This window comes from Enhydra lutris, unplaced genomic scaffold (assembly GCF_002288905.1).
Source record: "Enhydra lutris kenyoni isolate GAN:26980312 unplaced genomic scaffold, ASM228890v2 scaffoldscaffold26, whole genome shotgun sequence".
NCBI classification, from domain to species: domain Eukaryota; kingdom Metazoa; phylum Chordata; class Mammalia; order Carnivora; family Mustelidae; genus Enhydra; species Enhydra lutris.
The window spans coordinates 13,110,959-13,138,298 of record NW_019154110.1 but is presented as its reverse complement, the minus strand read 5'-3'; the positions used below and the strand labels follow the sequence as shown (position 1 = coordinate 13,138,298).

The 27,340-nt window shown below is 37.0% G+C and overlaps 2 protein-coding genes across 5 annotated transcripts in view; one reads left to right on the top strand and one right to left on the bottom strand.

Annotated features, from left to right (window-relative positions):
• The window catches only part of LOC111151757 (ribosomal protein S6 kinase B1), a 41,446-nt gene extending 25,652 nt beyond the window's left edge, over positions 1-15,794 (top strand). For 3 of the 4 annotated variants that reach the window (XM_022509932.1, XM_022509931.1, XM_022509933.1), the window contains 5 exons: positions 338-400; positions 823-900; positions 5,174-5,281; positions 7,094-7,206; positions 8,161-8,589. In XM_022509932.1, coding sequence (XP_022365640.1) covers positions 338-400; positions 823-900; positions 5,174-5,281; positions 7,094-7,206; positions 8,161-8,398 — 600 coding nt within the window. In that variant the 3' untranslated portion in view covers positions 8,399-8,589. Of the gene's footprint in view, positions 1-337; positions 401-822; positions 901-5,173; positions 5,282-7,093; positions 7,207-8,160; positions 8,590-15,672 lie in introns of those variants that run through there. The other variant, XM_022509934.1, reaches the window with a different exon arrangement.
• LOC111151759 (ring finger protein, transmembrane 1) lies at positions 13,763-26,148 on the bottom strand. Its single transcript, XM_022509935.1, has 9 exons — positions 25,993-26,148; positions 24,255-24,712; positions 23,991-24,067; positions 22,230-22,330; positions 20,627-20,780; positions 19,661-19,819; positions 18,713-18,778; positions 15,508-15,609; positions 13,763-14,987 (listed from the first exon to the last, which is right to left on the bottom strand). Exons 2-9 carry the CDS (start codon positions 24,655-24,657, stop codon positions 14,853-14,855), a joined length of 1,197 nt encoding a protein of 398 aa, XP_022365643.1. The 5' UTR covers positions 24,658-24,712; positions 25,993-26,148; the 3' UTR covers positions 13,763-14,852.
• Positions 26,149-27,340: the final 1,192 nt, after the last annotated feature.

Genomic DNA, 27,340 nt, shown 5'->3' with positions numbered 1-27,340 from the left:
CTCAGGTCATGGTCCCAGGTCCTGGAATTGAGCCCTGTATTGGGCTCCCTGCTCAGCAAGGAGTCTGCTTCTCCCTCTCCCTCTGCCCCTCCCTTACACTCTCCCCGCTGCCTGCCGCTTGTGTGTGCTTTCTCTCTCTGTTCTAGCTCCTTAAATAAATAAATAATTTTTTTAAAAATATTTTTTCCTTTTTATTCCCAAGCAATATTTAGTTATAATAAAGAAAGCCAATTTTCTCAAAATAGAGAAGAAATATAGACAAGCAAATTCTCTAAATAAAAAATAATCAATTTGACTAAGGTTTATCAATGTTTTGTTTTGTTTTCCCTCTTTAAAGCTGCTGAAAAGAAATGCTGCTTCTCGACTTGGAGCCGGTCCTGGGGATGCTGGAGAAGTTCAAGTAGGGATTGGCCTTTTTGGTGGTTTGAGGGGAAGATAGTGCTAATTTTATTTATTTGTGAGGGTTGTGTGTAGTTGTTTAAAGTATAGCTTATTTTGGGGTGCACCTGGGTGGCTCAGTTGATTAAGCATCCAACTCTTGGTTTTGGCTCAGGTCATGATTTCAGGGTCTTGGGATCAAACCCTATTTTGGGCTCCAAGCTCAGCGTGGAGTCTGCTTGAGAGATTCTCTCTCTTTCTCTCTCTACCCCCCTCTGCCCCTCCCCGCACTTGTGTGCATGTTTTCTCTCTCTCAAATAAATAAATAAAATCTAAAAAATAAGTATAGCTTATTTTGTGATTTGTAACTTCAAACAGACAGTTAATTTGTCAGTCCAGTGAAGTCTATTCAACTTGACTTTTCTTCCTGTTCTTTTTTTCTAGGCTCATCCATTCTTCAGGCATATTAACTGGGAAGAATTGCTGGCTCGGAAGGTGGAGCCCCCCTTTAAACCTCTGTTGGTATGTATACATGAAAGCATATACTTTGAAGGACCTGGTATTTCTTTAGAATAAAATCCCAGGGGCGCCTGAGTGGCTCAGTCGTTAAGCTGTCTGCCTTTGGCTCAGGTCATGATTCTGGGGTCCTGGGATCAGGCCCTGCATCCGGCTCCCAGCTCCATGGGAAGCCTGCTTCTCCCTCTCCCACACCCCCTACTTGTGTTCCCTCGCTGTCTCTTTGTCTGTCAAATAAATTAAAAAATCTTAAAAAAAAAAGATGGGGCGCCTGGGTGGCTCAGTGGGTTAAAGCCTCTGCCTTCGGCTCAGATCATGATCCCGGGGACCTGGGATCGAGCCCTGTGTCAGGCTCTCTGCTCAGCAGGGAGCCTGCTTCCTCCTCTCTCTCTGCCTGCCTCTCTGCCTACTTGTGATCTGTCAAATAAATAAAATCTTAGGGAAAAAAAAAAAAGAATAAAATCTTAGAGCATTCAAAAACATTATGTTTATATTAACCATTCAGAAAACTTTGGTTTATGTTCTTCTCAGACTCTATTCTGTATAGTCTTTTCAAGGACTATTGCCATCAGCAATTGATGAGTATATTAACTATTTTTTAGTTGGTTGCCTAAGACAACTAAATATTTAAAGTAGTTAGAACTTTTTTGCTTTGTTTCCTTGATTCAACCATATTTTATTTTTATACTTTTATAAACTGTTTACTCTTTTTTTTTTTAAGTTTTTTTTTTTTTAAGTAATCTCTACATCCCACATGGGGCTCTAACTCATGACCCCGAGATCAAGATGTTTGGGGTACCTGGGTGGCTCAGTAAGCATATGCCTTCAGCGCAGGTCATGATCCCATGGTCCTGGGATTAAGCCCTGAATCAGGCTCCCTACTCAATGGGGAGCCTGCTTCTACCTCTGCCCCCTGCTCATGCTCTCTTTCTTTCTCTCACAAGTAAATACATAAAATCTTAAGAAAAAAAAAAAAATCACATGTTCTGACTGAGCCAGCCAGTTGCCCCTATTCTCTTTTTCTTTCTTTCTTTTTTTTTTTTTTTAAGATTTTATTTATTTATTTAACAGAGAGAGCATTCACACGCACAAGCAGAGGCAGCAGCAGGCTCTCTGCTGAGCTGGGAGCCGGATCTGGGGCTCAGTCCCAGGACCCTGGGATGATTACCTGAGCTGAAGGCAAATATTTAACTGACTGAGCCCCTCAGGTGCCCCTTATTTTTTATTTCTAAATAAAGTTTAGTTGACATATAATAATATGTAAGTTTCAGGTATACAGCATAGTGATTTAACAATTATATACATAACAAAATGTTCACCGGGTTAAGTGTGGTTACCCTCTGATTCAGCCCTATTTTGAATTTGATTTTCTGGGAATTTTCTTCAAAATATAGCATATGTGTGTATTAGTTTGCTAGGCCTGCTGTAATAAAGTACCACCAACTAGGTGGCTTACACAGCAGAAGTTTTTTATATTATAGTTCTGGAGACTAGATGCCAAGATAATGTATTGACACACTTGGTTCATTATGAAGGTTATGAGAGCCCTCCTTTCCACTCTGTGCCTCTCTCCTAGCTTCTGCTGGTTTGCTAACGATCTTTGGCCTTCTCAGCTTTGGCCATGCTAAGCTTGGAGCCCATAGGTGACATCACCCGATCTCTACCTTTATGTTTGCATTCTCCTTTTGTGCAGATCTGTGTCCAGATTTTCCCATTTTATCAGGACTGAATTAGGATCTTCCCTACTCCAAAATGGCCTCATCTTAACTAATTTCATCTGCACTGACTCTCATTCAAATTAGGTTCCATTCTGAGGTATTTGGGTTAGAACTTCAACATATGAATGTTGATGGAGACACAAATCATAACAATATATTTATTAGTAAATGAGTTAGTGTGTTAGTTCTTGTCTTTCTTCCACCTCAGAATTTGAGAAAATATAGTTTCTTTTTCTCTTTCTTGGGGTGAAGGTGGAGGAGGAGGAGGATAATGATGATGATAATTTGGTCCTGGAGCACGAGGTGACTTGCTTTAAAATTTTCATATATATAATTATAAAGGAGGATAATTAACCCTTATGTACCAACTGTCCAGCTTGTCAGGTCATCTTGTTTAAACTTAAACAGAACTGCTAGTTATCATCACAACTAAAAAGCTGACAATTTCCCCAATTTCTTTTGTTTTCTTTTCCTCCCTATTGGTTTGTTCTAATAAGGATTCAGTCAAGGTCTGTACGGTTTGGTTATTTTATCTCTTAGGTTGCTTTCCATCTGTAGATACCCCCATCTCAGTTCCTCTCCTGAGTACTTACTGAAGAAACTGGACCATTTATCCTATAGGGTTTCGAACTTTGATTTTGTGATTTTAATCCATAGTGTCATTGATCATACTCCTCTCTTCCCTGTATTTCCAAAAACTAGTATTTAGATTTAGATACTTAATCTGATTATTTATTTGATGGAGAGAGAGATCACAAGTAGGCAGGCAGGCAGAGAGAGTGGAGAAGCAGGCTTCCCGGTGAGCAGAGAGCCCGATGCAAGGCTTGATCTCAGGACCCTGAGATCATGACCTGAGCTGAAGGCAGAGGCGTAACCACTGAGCCACCCAGGCGCCCTGAGATTAAACTTTTGATGTATATTTTGGTCAGGAGGCATAATGTATGTATGTATGTGTGTGTGTATATATATATATATATATATATATTTTTTTTTTTTTTTTTTTTCATTGATCATTGCCAGCATCAGTGATTCTTAGCTATGGTCATTTTGGCAAGATTTGGAGACAAGTTGTCACTTTTTGGAGAGGGGATGTTACTGGTTTGCAGTGAGTTGAGGCCACAGATGCTGCTAAACATCCTCCTTTATGAAGGACAGGGCTCTGCAACAGTTATCAAGCCCAAAATGTCAGTAGTGCTGAGATTCAGAAACTCTAGCCTACTTTCAGGATTTCATTAGGGGTTTGTAAAATGTCTTATTCTAATACTATAATTGATTCTTCATTAGTGAATTTTTCCTTAAAGAGAAACTTACATTGTTCATACAGGAAAGGCAGGATAAATGTTTCTTTCCCAGTTTTCAAAATAATCAATTAGTTCTTTAACATCTTCCAAAATTGACCAATGAATTCCGTGATTCTTTTTAAGTATAATTATGAGCTTTAATATATTTGTGTTTTAATCCACTGCAGTAATTTTTACTGATGCTTAGTTTGTATCATCTTTTGACATTAGGTGCTTCTTCATGTTGGTTTCTTAGCTCTTTTGACATGACCACAAAGTCTGATATTGTGCCAGAGAGAAGGAATTAAACAGATGTGGTAGTTAGATTTAGGTGATGTTTTTCATGAGAAAATGTACTCATGCAGAGTAGAATATCATTTTTGCTCCTTGAGAATGTAGTAGGATGAACCAAGCTATAGGAAGAAATTTTAGAGCATTTTACAAATATGTTTTGTGTTAAAACTCTGCCTCAGTGGTTTCTCAGGTTTATTATAAATGTGCAGTGGCCCGCTAAGCAAATTATCTCTAATAGGGAATTTATCCAGTGGACTAGGCACACTGAAATTTTTTAAGTGGGGAAGATTGATATTCAAAAAAAATTTTTTTTCGACATTCACATTTTTTTAAAAAATGATGAGTGTGTACTAAAATCTACTTTAGTATACGCTTAAAAATTGAAGATGTAATTTGACCTTTGAAACTTTCTGCTTGGGGCCACCTGGGTGGTTCAGTTGGTTAAGCATCTGCTTTAGGTTCAGGTCATGACCTTGGGCTCCTGGGATTGAGCCCTTACATTGGGCTCCCTGCTCAGTGGGGAGTCTGCTTCTCCCTCTCCCCCTGCCCATCCCCACCATTTGTGGTCTCTCTAGCTCTCTCTCTCTCTCTCTTTTTAAGATTTTATTTATTTATTTTTGACAGAGACTTAGTGAGAGGGGAACACAAGCAGGGGGAGTGGGAGAGGGAGAACAGGCTTCCCGTGGAGCAAGGAGCCTGATTGCAGGACCCTGGGATCATGACCCAAGCCAAAGGCAGGTGCCTAATGACTGAGCCACGCAGGCACCCTCCCTCCCTCTCTTTCAAATAAATATATAAAATCTTTAAAAAGAAACTTTCTACCTGTGTTTATTCTTCAGTCTGTTCCTACTAAAACTGTTTGATATTTTATTACAGTTAAGCCCTCTGAAGAGTTTTAACTAGAGCCTTCTCTAATGCAAGTCATGCATTTGATTGATATGTATAATATAGACTATTCATTGTTTTCTAATTTTGCTTTTCACAAAGCAATCTGAAGAGGATGTGAGTCAGTTTGATTCAAAGTTTACACGTCAGACACCTGTTGACAGCCCAGATGACTCAACTCTCAGTGAAAGTGCCAACCAGGTCTTTCTGGTAAGTGAAAGAATTTCCATGTAGCCATGAGAAATTTAAGTATTAGGATGGACCTTTTTCAATAAGAAAATTCAATTTGTTTGCTTTGCAGTTGATATAGATAACCTTAGATGCTATTTTTTATTAGTTAACTTGGGTTTTTTAAGTTTTCTGACTTGCTAAATTAAAAAATTGATTCCCATAATCCAGTGTTCCATTTCAGCATTTAGAGTAGAACTGTATGGTTCTTTGGAGTATATGATTCCCTTTTACGTGGGCCGCTGACTTAAAATGATGTTTGCCTCAGTATCTCTATTGGAAGTCACACCATTGTAACAGTAGGAGAAGAATTCACTGTAACTATTTTATTCTTGGAATAGTTACAGATTTTTGGTACATTTTCATGCACCTCTGTAGGGGATTTTTAACCTGTTAATTGTGAATATTAGACATCAAAATATATTGGTTTATATGTAGTAGGAAATAAACTAATTCTCACTGTAGAAGTATTTGTATTGATTTGTACCTTGTCTCCTCAGAAAAGCAAAGCTTTTAGATTTTTAGATTGTTTTTTAGATTTTTTGAGGGCTTTTAGATTTTGATCAACAAAAACCTCATTTTATACCATTTATTTTGTTACATAAAGTGAATCTCTTTATTTTTTATTTATTTATTTCTAGGAGTTCTTATTTATTTGACAGAGAGAGAGAGTGCACAAGCAGGCAGAATATAGAGGCAGTGGGAGAAGCAGGCTCCCTGCTGAGCAAGGATCCCTATATGGGGCTCGATCCCAGGACCCTGGGATCATGACCTGAGCTGAAGGCAGTCGCTTAACCAACTGAGCCACCCAGGCGCCCCTCTTTAAAAACTAATAAGAAACAGTAACATCTCACTTATCTGGAGATTGTGGTCAGAGCAACTTCAGTTCAATAATTATTTAAATTCCTATCAAAGAATTAAAGGAAATTTAAAGATGGTTAAGGCACAGACTGGTCCTCTTGGTAGTTAAACTATGTGGGGAAATGGTTTCTGAAGTCTACATACACTTGTCACAAAGCATGTGTGCTACAGAATTGCACCTCAGTCTTTAGGACATCACCCAGAGGCTTATTGAGTCTTTTTACTATAACTCAAAATGCCTATTCATAGGTAACTAGAATTATAATTAGAAGGGAAGTTTAGGTGGAGGACTGATTGTTAAAGGCATAAATATTGACAGCAAAGAAATGACACCTGGTGGTTTGATAGCAAGGTCCAAGAAAGAACTAAAGCTAACAGAACTGCATAATTGCCTATTATAATTGAGGGTTTTCACAATGCTGACCCTTATACATCAAGAAAATACCAAATCTAAAAAAAAGAAAATACCAAATCTATCCAATCATTGGTATTAAGTCAGAGAGACCATACATGCCAACTTAGAGAATTCTGTTTTTACTTTGGCCTAATAATGAGAAACTGTTTGGGGTGTGATAATCTTAGTTGCTCATGTGCATGTGGCTAGAAACAGTAGAATTTTCTTTGCATTCATCTTGGTATTTAATAGCTTAACGTGGAGCCTACATTTTCCTATTTTGTTCTACTCCTTCAACAAAGTGGAATACTGTTTACTGGCATATGGGACTCAATAGAATTCTGCCTTCCTGAGATCCATGCCTCAAGAAATGGCTGGAAAGAAGCTAACAGGTGTGAAATGAGATTGGGGAGATGGGAGGAAACAGAGTGCTGATTTTAGGTGTGCACTGTTATTTTGGTGTGTTAGAGACTGAAACCACATTTTCTTGATATATATGACAAAACGCCATTCTGGAGTCAACAATTACTATCTTTTAGGGTTTTACATATGTGGCTCCATCTGTACTTGAAAGTGTGAAAGAAAAATTTTCCTTTGAACCAAAAATCCGATCACCTCGAAGATTTATTGGCAGCCCACGAACACCTGTCAGGTATTCAGACTTTGTTATTCTCACCTCTTTTTTTTGTTTGTTTTTAACCTGGAGGAGAATGCTTTAAGAAATTTATGCCAGGTTATATAAAAGAAAGATCTGTTGTATTCTCTTTGGTTGACATAAGCACAGCGTCTGCATCTTGTATTGTATGCTATGTAGTTTACCTTCCCTCCTGTGAAAGTAAGCTGCTGCACTGGCAAATATCTTCCTTACCCATTCATTCAACGTTTATTGTATACCAGGGACTGTGTTGCATGATGGAGATACATAATTAACACAAGAAGTGTCCTTGTCCTAACGCTTACAGTTTAGTGAGAAGAGAGTCAAAATAACCCAAGGAGGAAATATAGGAATTATGTAATCATATGAAGTAGTATATGAAGAAAAATTTCTTCTATATGAAGAAAAATAAAGAGTGTGGCGGTAACAAAGAATCACAGGGGGGCTCCTATTCATGGTGGTCAGAGAAAGGCCTCTCTGGTGAAGTAACATCTATGAATGAAGAGAAAAAGCCACCCATACAAAAAATAGAAGTATAGGATGTTACAGGTAGAGCAACAACCATACAAAAGCCAGAAGGGAGGAAAAACTTGGTCTTGGAAATGAAAGGTCAGTGTTCCTGACATGTGGTTAGTGATGAAGAGAAAGGTTTGGAGGAGTATTTTATCTTAAATACAATGGGAAACTGTTTCAAGTGGGGAGTAAAATGATTAAAAAAAAAAAAAGTTATCACTGAGGGTTTTACATAGGCAGGTATAGAGGTAAATAGACCAGTTAGGAAACTCTAGCAATTAGTCTAGGGGAACGATGGCCTTTGTAGTAATTCACACAAAAATAAAACTAAATAAAAATAAATATCACATTACCCCACTTCCTTGAAATTTAAGGGAAATACTTCTTGTTGAGATAATCCTTGAGATAAATGAGTGATAGCTCTTCCTTGTCTTAAAGCCCAGTCAAATTTTCTCCTGGGGATTTCTGGGGAAGAGGTGCTTCAGCCAGCACGGCAAATCCTCAGACGCCTGTGGAATATCCAATGGAAACAAGTGGAGTAGAGCAGATGGATGTGACGATGAGTGGGGAAGCTTCAGCACCACTTCCAATACGACAGCCGAACTCCGGGCCATACAAAAAACAGGCTTTTCCCATGATCTCGAAACGACCAGAGCACCTACGTATGAATCTATGACAGAGCAACGATTTTAATGAATTAAGGCAAAAAAGGTGGGGAAAGGATGTGTGAGCATCCTGTAAGGTGAAACAGGAAGACTCAAAATGACAGTCTCGAAGAGTTAGTGTCATTACATTGAACACTTTGGACAGAGGAAGAATAAACATGGATTTTAAAAAATCAATCAATGGTGCAAAAAAAAAAAAAAACTTAAGCAAAATAGTATTGTGGAACTCTTAGGCACATCAATTAATTGATTCCTAGCGACATCTTCTCAACCTTATCAAGGATTTTGATGTTGATGGCTCGAACTGACAGTATTAAGGGTAGGATGTTGCTTCTGAATCACTGTTGAGTTCTGATTGTGTCGAAGAAGGGTTATCCTTTCATTAGGCAAAGTATGAAATTGCCTGTAATACTTGCAACTAAGGACAAATTAGCATGCAAGCTTGTTCAAACTTTTTCCAGCAACGTGGAATCAAAGACAAAAGAAACTTAACAATTGATGTTTTACGTGCAAACAACCTGAATCTTTTTTTTATATAAATATATATTTTTCAAATAGATTTTTGATTCAGCTCATTATGGAAAACATCCCAACTTTAAAATGCAAAATTATTGGTTGGTGTGAAGAAAGCCAGACAACTTCTGTTTCTTCTCTTGGTGAAATAATAAAAATGCAAATGAATCATTGTTAACCACAGCTGTGGCTCGTTTGAGGGATTGGGGTGGACTTGGGGTTTATTTTCAGTAACCCAGCTGCAATACCTGTCTGTAATACTAGAAAAAAAATTATTTAATCATTTCTACTTGCAGTACTGCTATGTGCTAAGCTTAACTGGAAGCTTTGGAATGGGCATAAATTGTATGTCCTACATTTCATCCTTGTCCTGGGCCTGCATTGCACTGGAAAAATGTCGCCACCTGTTCTTATACCAATATTTGGTTCAAGACGCCAAATATTTTCAGCCCATGGCTGAAGAAGGATGGAAAAGAGTCAGGATAAAATGCATACTGAGGGCAGTAAAGTGAGGGAGAGAGGGAGATCCAGGGAAAGAGGGTGTTGTCATGTTCCACTCTCTGTGTCTAATCTCTTTACAGCAAATTGGTAAGATTTTAAGTTTTACTTCTAACTGTTTTTGCTGTCTACCTTCCTTAGGTTTTTTTTCCTCAACAGTTTTAAAAGGAAAAAAGTACTTTTCTTTCTCCTATACTGGGGCTACATTTTTTGATTGTAAAAATATTTGATGGCCTTTTGATGAATGTCTTCCACAGTGAATAAGGAAACTTAGTGGCTTAATTTAGGAAACATGTTAACAAGACACTATGTTTTTGAAATTGTAACAAAATCTACATAAGTGATATACAGGTACAAAGAATAAAAATAAAGGTAACTTTACCTTTCTTAAATACTTCCTGCCTTAAAGAGAGCATTTCCATGACTTTAGCTGGTGAAAGGGTTTAATATCTGCAGAGCTTTATAAAAATACATTTCAGCGCATACTGGTATAATAGATGATCATGCAGTTGCAGTTGAGTCTTAACGTCTCTTTTTGTTTTTTATAATGTCTTCAGTCTGAGTGTGCAAAGTCAATTTGTAATATTTTGCAACCCTACAGTTTTTTTAAATAGATGCTGCTTGCTATGTTCTTCAAACCTTTTTGAGCCATAGGATCCAAGCCATAAGATTCTTTATGCATGTTGAATTCAGTCAGAAAAGAGCAGAGCTTTGCTTATCTAAATGGCAATTCAAGTGAGATGAGATGAAATCCTATGACATTAGGCAGAATAGAACTATGAAGGAGGATTGGAAATACACCTTTTCAATTGTGGCAATAAATGAAAGAATTGGTTACAGTTCATCTTTGGACAGACAGCCTTTTTTTTTTTTAATCACTTCCTCTAGACCCCTTTCTCCTTTTATGCAGCAGCCTACTGATAACTTTATAACTGTAGCTAGTAAATTAGAAGCTACAGTAATGATAAGGGCAGAAATTGCACTTGGAGTACAGATCTTTGTTCTCTGACAGTTTATAATGTCTGAAAAAACAGAGCCCAAAAGCTCTGGTGATAGGTGCAGGCTTTATTTCAGACTGTAAATGGCTTGTGCTACTCTGATACTTGTTTTCAAATGTGTTTACTAACTGTAGTGTTGACTGCCTAACCAAATTCCAGAGAAGTTTTTACACCAAAATAGTCCTCCTCAGTCCTATTTGCTAGTAAGTAATATTTGCACTGTGATTGGCTGGCTCTAACCACCCCATAAACTGTTTTCATAATTAGTACTGCCAGCAGTAGTGGCGCACGCTGCAACTTTTCTGCATAAAAAGCATAAATTGCATACCTACCATCCATACAAATAGTTTTTCAAACTTACCATTGAGTGAAATTAATTTCTGTGGCAAGTTTACAGAGAAATTGTGTTTCATAAATGGATATCCCTACTATGACTGTGAAAACATGTCAAGTGCCACTTTAGTGTCACAGACAGAAAGCACACACCTATGCAATATGGCTTACCCTATATTTATTTGTAAAAATCCAAGCATAGTTTAAAATATATGATGTCAATATTACTAGTCTTAAGTTTCTAAGAGGGTTCTTTATGATTATTCCAGGTAAGTGTATAAAAGAGATTAAGTGCTTTTCTTTCATCACTTGATTATTTTCTTTAAAATCAGCTATTTACAGGATATTTTTTTACTTTATACATGTTGTTTTTTAATTAAAATATAATCACTGAGAACTGAAGTTTACTAATTTTGATTTTATAAGGTTTGTAGCATTACAGAATAAACTGGGATTTATAAACCAGCTGTGATTAACAATGTAAAGAATTACTGAACTTGAACCAGATTTTTAGGAAAATTGTTACTTCTTTTCCCCTTTATGGCCTCACCTAATTTGAATCCTTCAAGAAGAATTTTTCCATACTATTTTTTGAGATAGAAGATAATTGGGGGGTGGGGGGTAAGAATGCATGTATAATACTCCATAAATTCAACATTCTTTAACAAATGGTTATAAACAAGATGTATCTTCAATAGTAATATACTGAGCCTTGGATTGTGTGTTTAATACAGGATCTAACTATTTTGGTTACTCAGTCATATGGTTCCTAGCTTACAAGTGTTAGATCTTAAGATTATTCCCATGAGAAATGTTGAATTTATGAAGAATGGATTTTTGAGTCTTTGAAAATGGTTAATTTCTCAAATAAAAATATCAGTGTCCAAACATCTACCCTTTTTCATAGGAGTAGACACAGCAAGCTGGACAAAACAATCATAAAAGTATATGTTACACCATGACCTGTGGTCTGTTGCTGATCGATAAAAAAACTTTTCTTGTGTGATTCTTAATTTATCACTACAGCACAAGTATTATCTCAGTGGATTATCCGAAGTAACATCTGAATGATGGGTTCATCTGTGTTTGCTCTTTAAGCTATTTTTTTTTCCTATCCCAAGTTGGCTTTGCATCTATCAGAGTAAATAACTTCTTCAGCTGCCTTAGTAGGAGTGCTATGAGGGTAACACATTTTTCTGCTTTTCATCTTGTATTTAGTTTCCTGTATTAAGTATTTTGATTTCGGATTGAATGAATGTAAATAGAAATTAAATGCAAATTTGAATGAACATAAAATAGAAGTGATTTTTTTATTATTCTAAGATAGGAAGAAATAACTATCAGGTGCACAAATGGTTTCAATAATTTTTTGCTTTAACATACCACATACATTCAGGTTCTCATATTTAATAAACTGCTTATATATGTGAGGACTGACAGTTGTAAAACTTTCTGCTGAGAATTTTAAGCTACTTAAATATATAACAAGTTTTAGTACTGATATATTAGATGTTACACACTTGTAATTTCCAAGTTCTTTTCAATAGTTGAATTGGTTGCTTAAAAAAAAACTCGTGAAAAATAACTTCACAGATAAACTAGGAAGACTTTCTTGTGCTGACAGTCAAGTTTGTTTAGCCACACTTGTTGACTACATTTGGTTATTAGATGTGTATGTACTACATAATGTAGTGCATGAATGTTTTTAACTAATGTCTCAATATATCTAGTGTAAGATGGGTATTTAGTGTAAGCCACTTAATTGAGGTAATTCTGTCACATTTGGATGAGTTATCTATAGAAGTTCTCAAACTGACTTTACTTTTATATAACACATGGTTTTGGCTCTTGATGCTGATAGAAACAGTCTTTCAGAGGGTATGATCTGGATTCACAGAATAAATGGGTTTTTGAATCCCTGTTCCCATTTTTGAGGTGAAGAAGTGTAAGTAGAGAAATGCTTCCAGTTCATCACTGTTGTTGGTGGATGACATAGCTCTCCTATTACATTCCCCCACACCTTTTAAATTCGTATGTGAACTGCTTTCTTGTTTATTAAGAACAAAAACCCAACTGTCTATTATGGGCCTTTTTTATTAAATCATATTAAGAAATAATACTATCCATATAGCCATAGGGTAAGAAGAGTAGGTATTGTAATAGGGCTTACCCATGTAGTAAGATGCTACTCTTGTATTGGTAATAAGAAGTCAGCACAACTATCTTTCACACTCAAATTTTAATCCCAAACTGCCTTTCTCAGTCGTCTCCTGCTGTAAACCTAAATAACTCTTGGCTTCATCACAGTCAAAGTGATTTTAAGGTCAAGTAAGCTTGTTTTAGTATTTGTAACTGTTCTCAAAGCAGGTAATAGAGTTAAATATATCATCACTGATTAGCAACAGTTGTACTTATAACTTGGCAAAATTTATGTAGGAAAAATAGTTATAGGCTAATATTCTTTTTTTCTTTTTAAAATTTATTTATTTATTTGACGGAGAGAGCCAGAGAGCACAGTGGGGGTAAACAGTAAAGGGAGCAGGAGAAGCAGGGTTCCTGCTGAGCAGGGAGCCTGATACAGGGCTCGATCCCAGAATTCTGGGATCATGACCTGAGCTGAAGACATCCGTTTAACCTACTGAGCCACCCAGGTGCCCAGCTTTCTAATACTCTTGTCAGTTTGGGTGGCTGTATAGGCATGGAATTGACTTAATCTGTAGCTGGTTGGTCACTGTCCTTATTTATCCATATGCTGGTTTAGACTTTGTCTTAATTCTATAAATTTGTTTTCTGCCTCCCAGCTTTTCCTTTCCACTATCTTTTCCTTGTGTGCAAACTGATTAATGCTAATAGAGAAAATGGGCAGAAACTTCTGCTCTAGATATAATCAGTCCTTCATAGTTTTTTTTTAAGATTTTATTTATTAATTTGACAGAGAGTGTGTGCACACAGTAGGGGGAGCAGCAGGGAGAGGGAGAAGCACGGAGCCCCGATGTGGGGCTCAATCCCAGCACTCTGGGATCATGACCTGAGCTGAAGGCAGACGCTTAACAACTGAGCCACCCAGGCGTCCCAGTTCTTCATACTTCTGTTAAAGATTTGATTCTGTCTTAAAGGTTCGTGGGGAGAGAGAAACTGCCTCATTACTTTTTCTATCACCCTGTATAAGAAGTACTTAGAGGCAAACAGACTACACTAAGGCGTCCTGGAAGCCTCTTGAGTGTAAGCTTTAATCTCAAGTAACAACTCAAGCATAAGATTCCAAAACTTTTTGGAGAAGGCTTTATAAGGGAAATCTTCTGTAGAATTTGAGTAGGTCTCATTTATCACACTATTCAAATCATCAGTGAAGCCAGCTGTTTGTAATCTATGTGATTATTTTAATAGTTACTTTAAGATAGTTCATGGCACTATACAAAAAGTAGTATCATGTACATTAAAGCTGATGGCAGATTGTATGTATGAGGTCCACAAACAATGAATTTAAATCATCTGTTCTCATTTGATTGCTAAGCATATTAACAGAGCAATACAGTATTAAAATATATCATCCTCAGTAAATTAATCTTCACTTAGAAAATCTGATTGTGTACAGATAAAAAATAGCTTTTAGAACTTTCATTTAAAAATACAAACTTTATGAAAATTTTAAGAATTTTTAGAATGGGAACTATAAAAGTCAATGCTAAAGAAAATTCTTTCAGATAAACTGTATCTTAAAATACTATGAAAAATATTCTTTATTCTGAAAACAATGTCAGGAAAAGAATACCTGAGTTCCTCTAAAACCACTAGTTTTAGTTACCCAATTACCATTTTGATAACATTAATGAGAAAACGTTCACAATTTAACACTGCAACCACCTGTCAAATAATTAGGACAGAATAAATCTTCCATATGCATTAGGCTGAACATTACTTATATATTTCTTAAAACATAAGGTTCTCTCTTTTAATCTTTTGATAAATTTGACTACACACTTAAATCTTACTATAATAACCTAAAACCGTTTGAAGCCATTTTCCTTAACTTCTAGTCCTGAAAACCCATTCTAATGTCTTTATCAATAGTCAGTGTAACCAAATGAAATTAGTGTTTTGTGGCCTTCATAGTTCATACAACTTAATATATTTGAAGGTGGAATGAAGTGGCTCCATCTTTCCATTTGTTTATATGGTCTGAGATCACAGTTCGGCACAGTGGACACGTTTTCTCTCTGTTAAACCATAAGGTAATGCATTCTTCACAAAATATATGCTGTAAGGGAATTAAAAATTAGACTTTATACTTGATAACATTTTAATTTAAAATCATCACACTGCAGAGAATCATACTCTATAGCTGAAAAGAATTTGAGAGTACCAGTCCCTTCATTTTACAAATAAGAAAGTACATTCAAAAACACAAAGCAGTGTCAGTAGTAGAGCCAATAGTATTCTTCTGACTATTCATTTAATGACCTTTAATAAAATATATGCTATCCCTAGACGATAACTTTAAGTGTAATAACTTCACAGCTTAATAAAGTCTTTGAGAGTAATTGCCATAAAGTGTAAGAAAGGTCCTTACATACATTCCTCTGCATACATATCATTAGACCATAAGGGATAAGATTTAGCTAATCTACCAAACCTCTGATTACAGGTAAGAAATTACTAGTATGTGGCCTGAATGCTACTTTAGGCTAAACACTGTAGATTTTTCCTTTCAACTAAATAAATATCACTTGTGACTCAGAGAAGATACTGTATTTGGTATGCTTAAAAAATATACTTACCTGACAGATAAGCAGAATGGGTTTTTGAAATTCAGCTTGACATATTGAACAAATGTCATCCACATCTGAACACTGTCTCTTGCTGGCAGCCACTCCGTAACTCTAAGAAGAAAAAAGTTTTGTTCATCTACAAATCTTTTTCTTTCCTGTTACTCAAATACATAGGTGATGCTGTATTTCTCAAATCTCCCTGGAACTAGGCATTTGAAGACTCTCCTGAAGGACACAAACATTTCAAAACTGAACTTTGTATGCAGAACCATGTCTGGATGGACTACGTGCATCCAGGTGAAATCATTAGATACATAATAGGATCTTGAAAGACTCTTAGATGTATTAATAATAATGATGATGAAAATGCTATAAATCCAACTGGCTTAAGAGATTAAGCAATCTGAAATATAGCTATTATAAAATCAATATTCATGTATTATGTGTATTACCAAATAGCCCACTTATTACCTACAGCATTGATTCAAAACAGTCCATTCAAAGCTTGGCAGGCTGAATGTAACTCATGTAGAGATAGCTTTTAAAACAGATTTCTGTGCTCCACACTGGAGACTGACTCACTAGGTCCAGACATACTGGGATGTGACCCAGGAATCTAACTTTTGAAAGTTCTCTAAGTGAACTGAAAATGAAGAAGGTTTGGGAACCACTGAACAGTGTCCTTTTACTAAATCTAAAAATAAGTTGACTGTCATCCTTAATTATCACTAAAGTCAGAGAAGACTTACTACTAGGAAAAAAAATTTTACAAAAGAACTGGAATTGCAAAATGCTGTGGGGCAGCGTTATACTGTCAAAATAGACTGAATGATAACACTATTCTTTGAATTTCCTTTTCTCCTAAAGTCCTTAATGTTTTTGATCTCTTTAAAACCTTAATAACTTCCTCACCAAATTGAGTAGAATATAGTCATTAACTAGACAGGACAAAATGTTGCCAATAAGATTACCTTTTTGTAGAAATAATGAGGAAAAGGTGGCTGAAGAGAGGTAAGAATAACCAAATTCAGTCATGGTAATGAGAGCAAAGCATGACCTGACTCAACCTGAGGCTATGATCTAAACTTATGTTACTAAATACTGTGAGTTAATAAAACAAAGACTCAAAGAATAAAAATACTTAAAAATAAGATTTTTTTTTTTTTTAGTCTGGTCATATTAAAGATTCCAGACAAACTGGAACACTGATGAATGATCCTGATGCTGATTTCCCTTCATTAAAATGTCATTTAGCAGAGTGCACTGCAGATACACAAGCATAAGCTGACAAACTTTTAAAATAGCACTCCTGGGAAGCCTGGGTGTCAGTCAGTTTATCATCAGACTTGGTTTTGGGTCAGGTTGTGATCTCAGGGCCGTAGAGATTGGGCCTGCCTTGGGGGGCTTGAGCACAGTCTACTTGAGAGTTTATCTCTCTCTCCCTCTCCCCCTGCACCTCCCATTTCCTCTCTTTCTCTCTCAAACAAACAAACAAATAAACCTTAAAAAAAAAAGGCACTCCTGTGTGGCATTTTGCAGACTCCCTTTAGGTGAAGACTTATTTTGATAGTGATTGCCATTTCCCTGGCAAAGTTAAGGATTGTGTATATATGCATGTATTCAGAGACTCAAGAGTAAATCAAAGAGTATCAAAGACTGTGATTTCTCTTTATGCCTCACAGAGAGTGACTATCAAAGTATTTCAGCACAAGCCTTACTAAATTATAGTAAAATGGTTGATACTCATATAATCAATTCAATAAACTTCATCTAAGCAGAACTCTCAATTTTAACATACCTATCTGAAGAATGAAGTCTGAATAGGAAGCAGCAAAACTTATTAGTAGCTCTAGGGGCATGTGGTAGAGTATGTGACTCTTCATCTTGAGCTTGGGAGTTCAAGCCCCACACTGGGCACAGAGCTTGCTTTAAAAAAATAAGATTACTAGCTCTGTCTAGCCAAAGACTGTCCATATCTGAGTACTGATAACCTCTGAGACTAGGAAATAGCAAATGACCCTTTCTCTGCAACGTGTAACATCAGTGGAATCACATAATAATCAAGTTTATAACTGACACTAGAGTTTCAATATATTGTTAAATTCCACATTGTGAACTTATTAGTATATATAGAATTGACTTGGGGAAATTTTTCCAGTAAGATTTGAAAGGACATTTTTGGTAATGAGCTTTTCTTGTATACACAATAAATTATAATGAGAGCATTTTTACAGGAGCTAAAGAGTTAATGGAAGTACACAAAGCCACCACTTGTGAAAAAAATTTTTTTAAATTTTAAAAATTAAAAATAATTTAAAAATAAATTATTAAAATTTATTTTAAAATTAAAAAAAAGATTTATATATTTTTAGAAAGCATGTGTGAGCGGGGGTGCTGAGGGAGGAGGGACAAGGGGAGAGGGAGAGAATCTCAAGCAGACCTCCTGCTGAGTACAGAGCCAAACTCAGGGCTTGATTTCATGACCTGGCTGAAACCAAGAGTTGGATGCTCAACCAACTGAGCCACCCAGGCACCCCAAGTGAATTTTCAAAAAAAGGAACTATAAAAGTTCATGACAAGATTCTTTTTTTTTTTTTTTAAACTACTCTTTATTTATTTATTATTTTAAGATTTTATTTATTTATTGGACAGACAGAGATCACAAGTAGGCAGAGAAGCAGGCAGAGAGAGAGGAGGAAGCAGGCTCCCCGCTGAGCAGAGAGCCCGATGAGGGGCTCGATCCCAGGACCCTGGGATCATGACCTGAGCTGAAGGCAGAGGCTTCAACCCTCTGAGCCACCCAGGTGCCCCTCATGACAAGATTCTTAAGGGAATGTATATAAACCCTTATGTCAAGTGATCTGAAGTGGCACATTCAAAAATACAAACATCACATCAACTATCAGGTGGTTGTCAACATTCAAGTCAAGAAACTTATCACAGAAATAAAACTGAAATTATTACCATATCTCTATGTACCAAAGTACTAAAAAAAGCACGTAATTATGAAATCCACACATTTTTTAAGAAGCAAGCTCTATGCCCAATGTCAGATGTGAATTCACTACCCAAAATCAAGAATCACATGCTGTACTGACTGAGCCAACCAGGTGCCCTATGAAATCCATACTTTTAACATTTTATGAACTAAAACATTTTTATAATGAAGAAAGGTAAAAAGTGTTTTTTTCTTTAACTGATAAAAAGTACTTACTGGTCGTTTAAAAAATATTCGCAAAACCTGTCGGAAAGTTCTCAGATGTCCAAAAAAGTCCAAAAGCTGAAAAAGGAAATAAGAGAAAGTTCTTGAATTCAAAGAACCCTGTCTGTTAAACCCAGAGATCAAAGCTAAATTCCCATAATATCAAATACTAATATTAATGTAATGCTCATTGCATATTCATTTCATTCTAAATATATTTAAAATTCAGTTATGTAATATCTTACCAATTTATAGGTTTAAGCCAACTTTTTTTTTTCCCAAGACTTTGAGAGGGAAGGGGAGAGAGAGAACGAGTAGGTGGGAGGAGCAGAGGGAAAAAGAGAAGCAGACCCCTGGCTGAGCAGGGAGCCCGATGCGGGGCTTGATCGCAGGACCGATGATCATGACCTGAGCCAAAGGCAGTCGCTTAACCAAATAAGCCACCCAGGCACCCCTGTACTTAAGATTTTTTGAAGTTTCATATTAATTTGAGGGCAACAGGACAGTATACCAGTTCAAGAATTTTGTGTATGGACAGATACTAACTACTTTTGGGGATGGGTATGTTCTACTCTACCCATGCTATGTGGAGGTCCACTCCCCCAATTAAATCTGAGAACTACTGGATTAAGATAAAGATAAAGTAGATACAGAACCTGCCATTACTTTAAACTAGTGATATAAGCTATAAAACAGTTAAAAAAAAAGCAATAGTATGTAAAATCTGTAATCATCACATGAATCATTATACAATGAGAAGATTTATAACATTACCTACTTTTATTTATTTCTTTAAGATTTTATTTATTTATTTGGTGGCGGGGGAGAGCACAAGTAGGGGAAGGAGCAGAGGGAGAGGGAGAAACAGACTTCCCTGCTGAGCAGGAAGCCTGATGTGGGGCTTGATCCCAGGACCCTGGGATCATGACCTGAGCCACCCAGGTGCCCCATGTTACCTACTTTTAGTATGAGGTAGAGTAAAGCCAGCAATATCCCAAGACTCCGTCTGGTTACATTACCAAACTCCCCATAGCTTATAAGGTAACGAAACCAAACTGGTACGGGAACAAAAGTTCGGTAATACTGACATGATTCTTCTAAAAGCATGTACCAGTAACCCTAAAAAGGAAAGGAAAAAAAAAACAGCTACACAAGCTACTTATATACATAGCATAAATATTTCATACGAGTATTTGACAAAATATAAAATTAATCTTCATAATGATAATGGTTATGATTGGCAACCTCGTTCTCATAATTATTGAGCGATGTTGTTGTTTTTTTTTTTATAGATTTTATTTATTTATTTGACAGACAAAGATCACAAGTAGGCAGAGAGGCAGGCAAAGAGAGAGGTGTAAGCAGGCCCCCTGCTGAGCAGAGAGCCCGATGCCGATGCCGGGCTTGATCCCAGGACCCTGGGATCATGACCTGAGCCGAAGGCAGAGGCTTTAACCCACTGAGCCACCCAGGCGCCCCGAGCGATTTGTTTCTAAAGAATTTCTAAAGAATGACATAGTGAAATTTTTTTACATATACTATTAAGTAAAATTTACATTTTTGCTGATTACAAAAATTTGTAAAGTTTTTACTGAATATGAGAAAAACACTGAATACAGTTATCAATTATTAATTGATAAAGCCCTGGAGAACAGAAGTACAAATCTAAATTTTGTTATTCTATGTGTGATGTGGGGACTGATTTTTAGATTATTCTGAAGCAAATATAATTCTGATTTTATTGGACTAGATTAATATTTGGGTTCAAGTCTTTGAGTAAATGGTTGCCAGTCTGAAGTAATATAGATAATTTAAATTAGGTTATTTAGGAAACTGAAAAGTTATAAAAGAGTCATTTCAACAAAGACTAAATAGCATTGGTGTGGTTTGCTAACATTTTTTCAATAAGCCATGTTAGTTTCTTACCTTGGATTTAAAAGGCATGATGAAAGAAGGCATCAGCAAAATAAGGCATTTTAAGCCCATGAAGAGGAATTTCAGAATGAAGTCTGTAATTCCAACAATCCAAAGTACTTCCCAGAAGCTTGCATTGTCCAAGGTAGGATTTAAGAAAATTAAGCTACCAAGAGAAAAACATCAAAACTTAACCAAAGCAACATACAAAGGTCAAGTTTTGATAGGGGTTTTAAATTTGCTACCAAATATTTTACTTTAATTTGATGTATAAAAAATGTTGAGTTTGGCAAGATGTCAGAGTTCATGTAAATAGAGCAGAAAATCATTTTGCTTAAAGAGACTTTTCAAATGTTTAAATTTCAAGTGTTTCCTCCATAGAATAAAGAAAAACAGTCTTCCTAGCATGTTGGAAAGCTAGCCTGTAATCTAAAAAATTCACTACACACTAGATACTGCTGTTGTCTTCTCAACCAATCCCAATCAAGGTTCCATTCCCTCCTTTCCACTGAATTGCTTTTGTCAAGATCACCAATTCCTTCTGTCTTGCTAAACTCAAAGGCCACTTCTCATTTTCCACCTTCCTTCTCTGAATTACTTCTTCCTAGACTTCTAACATCACACTCTTCTAGTTCTCATTATGTGATGGATGGGTCCTTAAATCTCCTTTACTCCTCTTCCTTTAATTATAGGGATGTGCAGTCCTGCCCCCTCTCCTGTCTACATTTTCTGTCCCTCATTAGTCTTGGAGAGTTCCATAGTTTTTAGATATCAAGCACATGCTGGAAACCACCAAAATTTATAGCCCTAACCTTGACTCTAAGCTCATGACATATAGCTATAATCTCTTTAACAGTTCTACATGATCTCACCAACTTAACATGTCCAAAGCAAAATCAGTTCCTTCCCCAGTCTCCCAGCCCATAAATGGCATCACCATCCAGCCAGTTGCTAAGACTAAATCCTAGGTGTCATCTTTGATTCTTACCCCCTACCTACCTACCCAATGCAATCTGAGTGGTATTGGTTCCCCCTAGAAACTATATCCTAGATTGTAACATCTCTCCAGCTCTACTGAAGCCAAAACTTCTAATTACCTGATTAGAGCCAAAAATTCAAAACATTTCCATCTGACATGGAAATTTAACTACTGTCCTTTTACTAAGTCTTCACCTTGTTTCTAGAAACAGATCACATGTTCTCACCACACACACATAACTAAAGTAGGTGATGGATGTTAACTAGCTTGATTGTGTAATCATTTCATAATGTATACATATCAAAACATCATGTTGTATTATCTCAAATATATAAAATTTTTGTCAAAACTAAATAAAAATTTAAAAAGACCACCAGAAACAACTGAATGGTATTAAAAACTATTGATTATATAAGTAAAAACTTAAGTATCAAAAATTAAATAGAACCTGCTATAAGCCAAGGCACTGATATATAAATCTGAATGAGTCACTTAGACCTATTAATTTTGGAAGGAAAGGAATAGGTAAAAATTGAACTCTAACAATAATTATATACAAGTTAAGATATATGCAAAGTGCTATGGAATAAATGATTACATAAAAAAATGTGATTGTGTATTTGGACCTCAAATTACCTGTAATAAAGTGACTGAGAATGAAAGGTGTAATATAAAAGAACAGAAGATCCTGCTAAGAATACCAGTAACCAAGCACACTGAATCTTTGAGCACCTTTCCTGAAAAATAAACAATTTTATAATTTGTTACTATGAATTATGCCAGAATTATGTCATTAAACTATTTGAATGACTATTTTTATTAACTTAGAACATTTTAATAGATTAATCTTAATAAAAATATTGTTAAATTGTACATCAGCACACTCTTATCCTTAGTGAACAAAACAGAACTCATAAGTTTTTAAAATACAAGTTTCTTCACTGTATTAAAACATTACCCACATTACCCAGGTTTCAAAGAAACCCAAACTTCTACAAGCTAACATAAAGGACTCATCCAAGTACAAACTTTATCTCTGCAAAGGTATTTTTGCCTATTTTTGCCTCCCTGACAAAACAGAACTTTAAAAATGCATTTATCAGGATTTGTAAATATAATTTTCAAAATTTTCAAAGAATTCAGTAAGATTTTAACAAGGTGATTTGTTATTAGTATCACTTAGATTTTTTTAAAAAGATTTTATGTATTTATTTGACAGAGAGAGCACAAGCAGGGGAAGGAGCAGAGGGAGAGGGAGAAGCAGGCTCCCTGCTTCTATAGGATCATGACCGGAGCCAAAGGCAGGCAGACACTTAACTGACTGAGCCACCCAGGCACCCCTTAATTAAATTTTTTTAAGAAAATATTTTATTTATTTATTTGGGAAAGAGAGCATGAGGTGCAGGGAGGGGGAGCGGAAAGGGACAAGAAGCAGCCTGCCCACTGAGCTCAGAGACTGACAGAGGCTTGGTCTCACAAAGACCTGAGCCAAAATTAAGAGTAAGGATGCTTAACTGATTGAGCTATCCAGGCGCCCCTTAAAATTGTTTTAATTACTAGTTTAATTAAAAGTTTTAGGGGCACCTGGGTGGCTCAGTCAGTTGAGTGTCTGCCTTTAGCTCAGGTTCTGATCCTGGAGTCCTGGGATGGAGCCCTGTATCAGGCTCCCTGCTCAATGGGAAGCCTGCTTCTCCCTCTCCCACTCCCCCTGCTTGTGTTCCCTCTCTTGCTGTCTCTCTCTCTCTGTCAAATAAATAAAATCTATAAAAGTTTTACCTATTTTAAACCCTGAATTACATTTTTATAGTTTGATAGGTTCTAACTACAAACATCCAGGTCAGAATGTATGATCCTTTACAGAGATACAGCCCTTCAAAGTTGCTTTAAGGTGAAATTTTATAAACTAATCCTATTTCCCCCAATAATTTATATGACAAATAATTTGTCATTTGTGTAATGGAAAAACTATTTGGGTTTAATTTTCTTTAAATAAGAGAGACCTAAACAGTTTTAATACCTATTTGATGTATATTTATTTAACTATTTTAAAATTTTATAGGGCAACAGCTAAAGTTTTTAATGATATTATATAGTTTGGTCAAATTACTCAAAATATGAGGACACTTGACAAATCAGATCAAATAGTGAATTCTAAATCTTTTAATCCTATTAAGTTTTTCTATCAGGGACTCAACATACAAAGAAAATAAAGTGAAACAATGTAGTGTTAGGACAGATCATTTAGATAACAAAATTTAATATATCATGGATCTATAACATGTCTATTTAAATTTTCAAGAAAACTATCTTAATTCCTATTTCTCTCAAAAGCGAGTATATAATTAATTCTACAGAGAGAAACATTTAATGGTTTTTTCAGTTATTTGTTATACTTACTCTTAGAAAAACCTGATTTACAATGCTTTTGTTTGCATACATAAAAGTTGTAAGCAGCCCAATTCCAAGAGAAATTCCTGTTAGGAAATAAGTTCCAGTTAATTGAACGGAAAAAAAAAATCCAAGAGCTAACATAATGACATGAATTTAAAGGAAACATATATAATTTTAAAAGCTAACAAAATACAAAGCTTCAAGTAGATTACCAATAAAGAAAGAAAATTAACTGACAATGAAACAATTCAATGTTTTATTATACTCTACCTGTTATATGCTGCATAACAAGTTTGACACCGAGAATCAAAATATATGGAAGACTTTTGTGTAACCACTTGAAGAGATAGCGGAATTCTGAGAAGGAGCTACTACTATGATCTCCAGCCTCTGTGGCAGTATCATCAGGCTGCCTTGCTTCATTGTGGGAATGACTCCGTGAGCGGCTATGTATACATCCATGGGTACAGCTATGGACACCTGACCTTTTATTTCTGGAGGTTGGATTTTCAGCATATTCTTTAGGTATGGAGTTTATCTGGATATGAACATCTCCAGAATGAAGACAAGAACCTTCTCCTGTCAATTTTGTATGGACACATTGGGAGACTGAGGCATCCTCATTGCCTGCAGCTCCTGGAGGGCTGTGGAGTTGGCTACAGTTGGCTTGCATGACCCTTGAATACTTTTTCTGTGATCCAGATTTCTTTGTTTCAGGGCTCTATCTCCTAAAAAAGAGCAGAAAATATTCTAAGTGAACAGTTAAATACAGACAAATACTGCTCATAGGAATCCTTTATTCTAGAGGCCAATAGTCATAGTTGATGAATTATCTTCAGGTTATCTATCACTTGTTACTTAGACTCATCCCCCTTCCCTTAATGCAAAGGCTGTACCCAAACTATTTTTTAGGGAACATCTGGTACAAAAAAAAATTAGTTTCAGGTGCCTTCTTCTCTAGTGACAGAAGGAAAGCGCAAAATAGTCAAAGTATGAGTGCCCAGCAGATGTTAATAATGTATGAATACTCATTCATACTTGAGCATACATCAGTACATTTACTCAGCCCGAATGGAGCAGTTTCATCTCTGATGGAGACTCTACATTCCATAAAAGTCAGGCTGTATTTTTTAATGCTTAGAAAGGCTAGGAAGAAAAAAAAATTAAATTTTAATGCCTTTTAAAGTATCATGGAAAACTGATAATAAACACATTTCACTTAGGTGACCGACAAATTTCGTTTTATGCTGAAATAGCTTTCCCAAGGCTTAAAAGCTTTCTAATAACTACTTCCAAGAGTATTTCCGTCCCCCATAAAAGAAAGCGACCCAAATACCTTTAAAATAGGGAGACTTGGGGAATCGCCATGTAATTGCTAGGTAACTCTACTCTGAGTAAGGATAGTTAATATAGTCTGCCCATTAAAAATGTCATCATCTTTGGGGACGTGGGGGTTGGGGGTGGGAAGAACAAAAGACACTGGCAGGGAAGGATCCCTAAATGACCAGTGTAGGCAGAAATATGCTAGAATCAATCCCAGCTGACAGAACGCAGAGCCTTATCCCAGACTGCTGGTAGGAGGAAAATAAGGTTAACGTCAGGGTATGTTCTGTCATTCTATTTCATTCCTAAGTTTGAATTTTTTTTTTTTTTCAGTTACTGTACGGCGGTGTGGTTTTTAATGCCTTCAAAGGCTTTCACCGATGCTCCAACGCCACAGGTGCTATTTATTCCCTCAAACCTCCGAAGACCAACGTTGGACGAGACAGTTTGTGTATCTTTTTCCATAAATAAAAACGTAGAACCTTCCCACTTTCCTCCAAACACATGCAAGGGAACGAAAAAATTAAAAGCGAATGCACGCAACTCTTCCGGAATCCCCAGGACTCAGTTTTCCACCCACGTTAGAGCTTTGAGTGCCCCATTTATTTCCCACCTCCAACCCCGCCACCCCCCGAGCCCCATTCGCCGCGGTCTCCGGCCTCCTCCCGCTTTTCCCAGGCCTGACCTCTCATGACGAAGAGTGAACGGAGACCTCGGCAGCGAGCGCAGCAACAGCGGAAGACCCCGCCGCGAGGCCTTCAATCAAGGCCATCACCTTCAAACCCCATTACCGGCAACTTCGGCCCAGCTCGGTGGCGGCGGCGGCGCGCGCGCTCCCCGGACGTCCTCACGCGCGCGTGCGCTGCCCGCCGCGTGCCCGCCCCCGCGCAACGCGCAGAGGGACAGGAGGCGCCTGGGAACCCGGCAGCGGTGAGGCCGCGTGGGGGGGTGGCTGCGGCTAGTAGTGGGCTGCGCCTGAAGACCGCCGGTATAGGCGTCTGCATTAAACCATAAGCCGCCGTCTCTGTGTCCGTATATACGTGTAATCCGCCACAAGCCTCAGAGATCTGGACATTTTGAGTTAAAAATGTTTCGGTTCCGGTAGCCTGCCCTCGGAGGAGAGGCCTGATGTTGGGGGTTGTCTGAGGCCGGCCCCGCCTCGTCCCGCAGGATCCTGGGCACCTGCCTTGTGGAGGCTGCCCATCCCCCTGGTCTCGCTTCACGCCCGTCTCCTGGGACCCGAGTTAGAGATGCCACGTCAGCTAGGGGATGGCTCATCTTTGAAAGAGCGGCACGGAGCGAGAGCGTTCGGGTGTTCGCGTTTGCGTTTCTCGAGATTAACCCCTGACCGAGTTGTGGCTGGGTGGTGAAGTTTTAACTGAAATGAAAAGGCTTTTCGTTATGATGCTAAAGTTGGCGCCGTGTGAGCTAGACCCTGCCAAAACTTGAGGGAGAAGCTAAGAGAAGTCGGACAGAGATTTGGTGGCAGAGGAAGTAGATGTTAAATTTAGAAAAACCCTGTCTTGTATGGAATATAGGGAACTGTGCTGTCTTTATAAGTCCTAAAATGACAAGCTTGTTAAGAAAAATCTTAAACAACCCCGCCTGTTGATTCCTCGTGAAAATGTATTTTAAACAGTACTAAATGTATTCCACGAATCTTCCGCCATCCCGCACGATTACCAAAAGCCTTTCCATTCTGAACTGCAAGCCTTTTACCTTTAATTTATAGAAACTGACGTCAAGTAAATAACTCTTAATAGTCTTTCTACAGTATTGAATTAAATTGACGTCAAGTAAATAACTCTTAATAGTCTTCCTACAGTATTGAGTTAAATATTCCATGCCCTGTGGGGCTGCACTTACCTGGTAAGGGGTTTTCTTTCTTCATTAGAGACAATAAATTTTCATATATGTGCTATGAGTTGACTATGTAGTGGAATGAGTGATACTTTGTCTTTATATTGGTCACTACCTGACTTAGAACCAGTCTCAATTTTGCCCAAATTAGTTTAGTTGTGGGTACTTTCTGA

Bases quoted from the DNA above. Each gene is read 5' to 3' on its own strand.
- LOC111151759 (XM_022509935.1), bottom strand. From the start codon at position 24,657: ATGCAAGCCAACTGTAGCCAACTCCACAGCCCTCCAGGAGCTGCAGGC. The intron at 24,068-24,254 runs GTAGAGTATAAT...ATTTCCTAACAG, and splicing joins TGTTATGCAGCATATAACAG to GAATTTCTCTTGGAATTGGG. The intron at 15,610-18,712 runs GTAAGTACTTTT...TTTTCTTCTTAG, and splicing joins GAATATTTTTTAAACGACCA to AGTTACGGAGTGGCTGCCAG.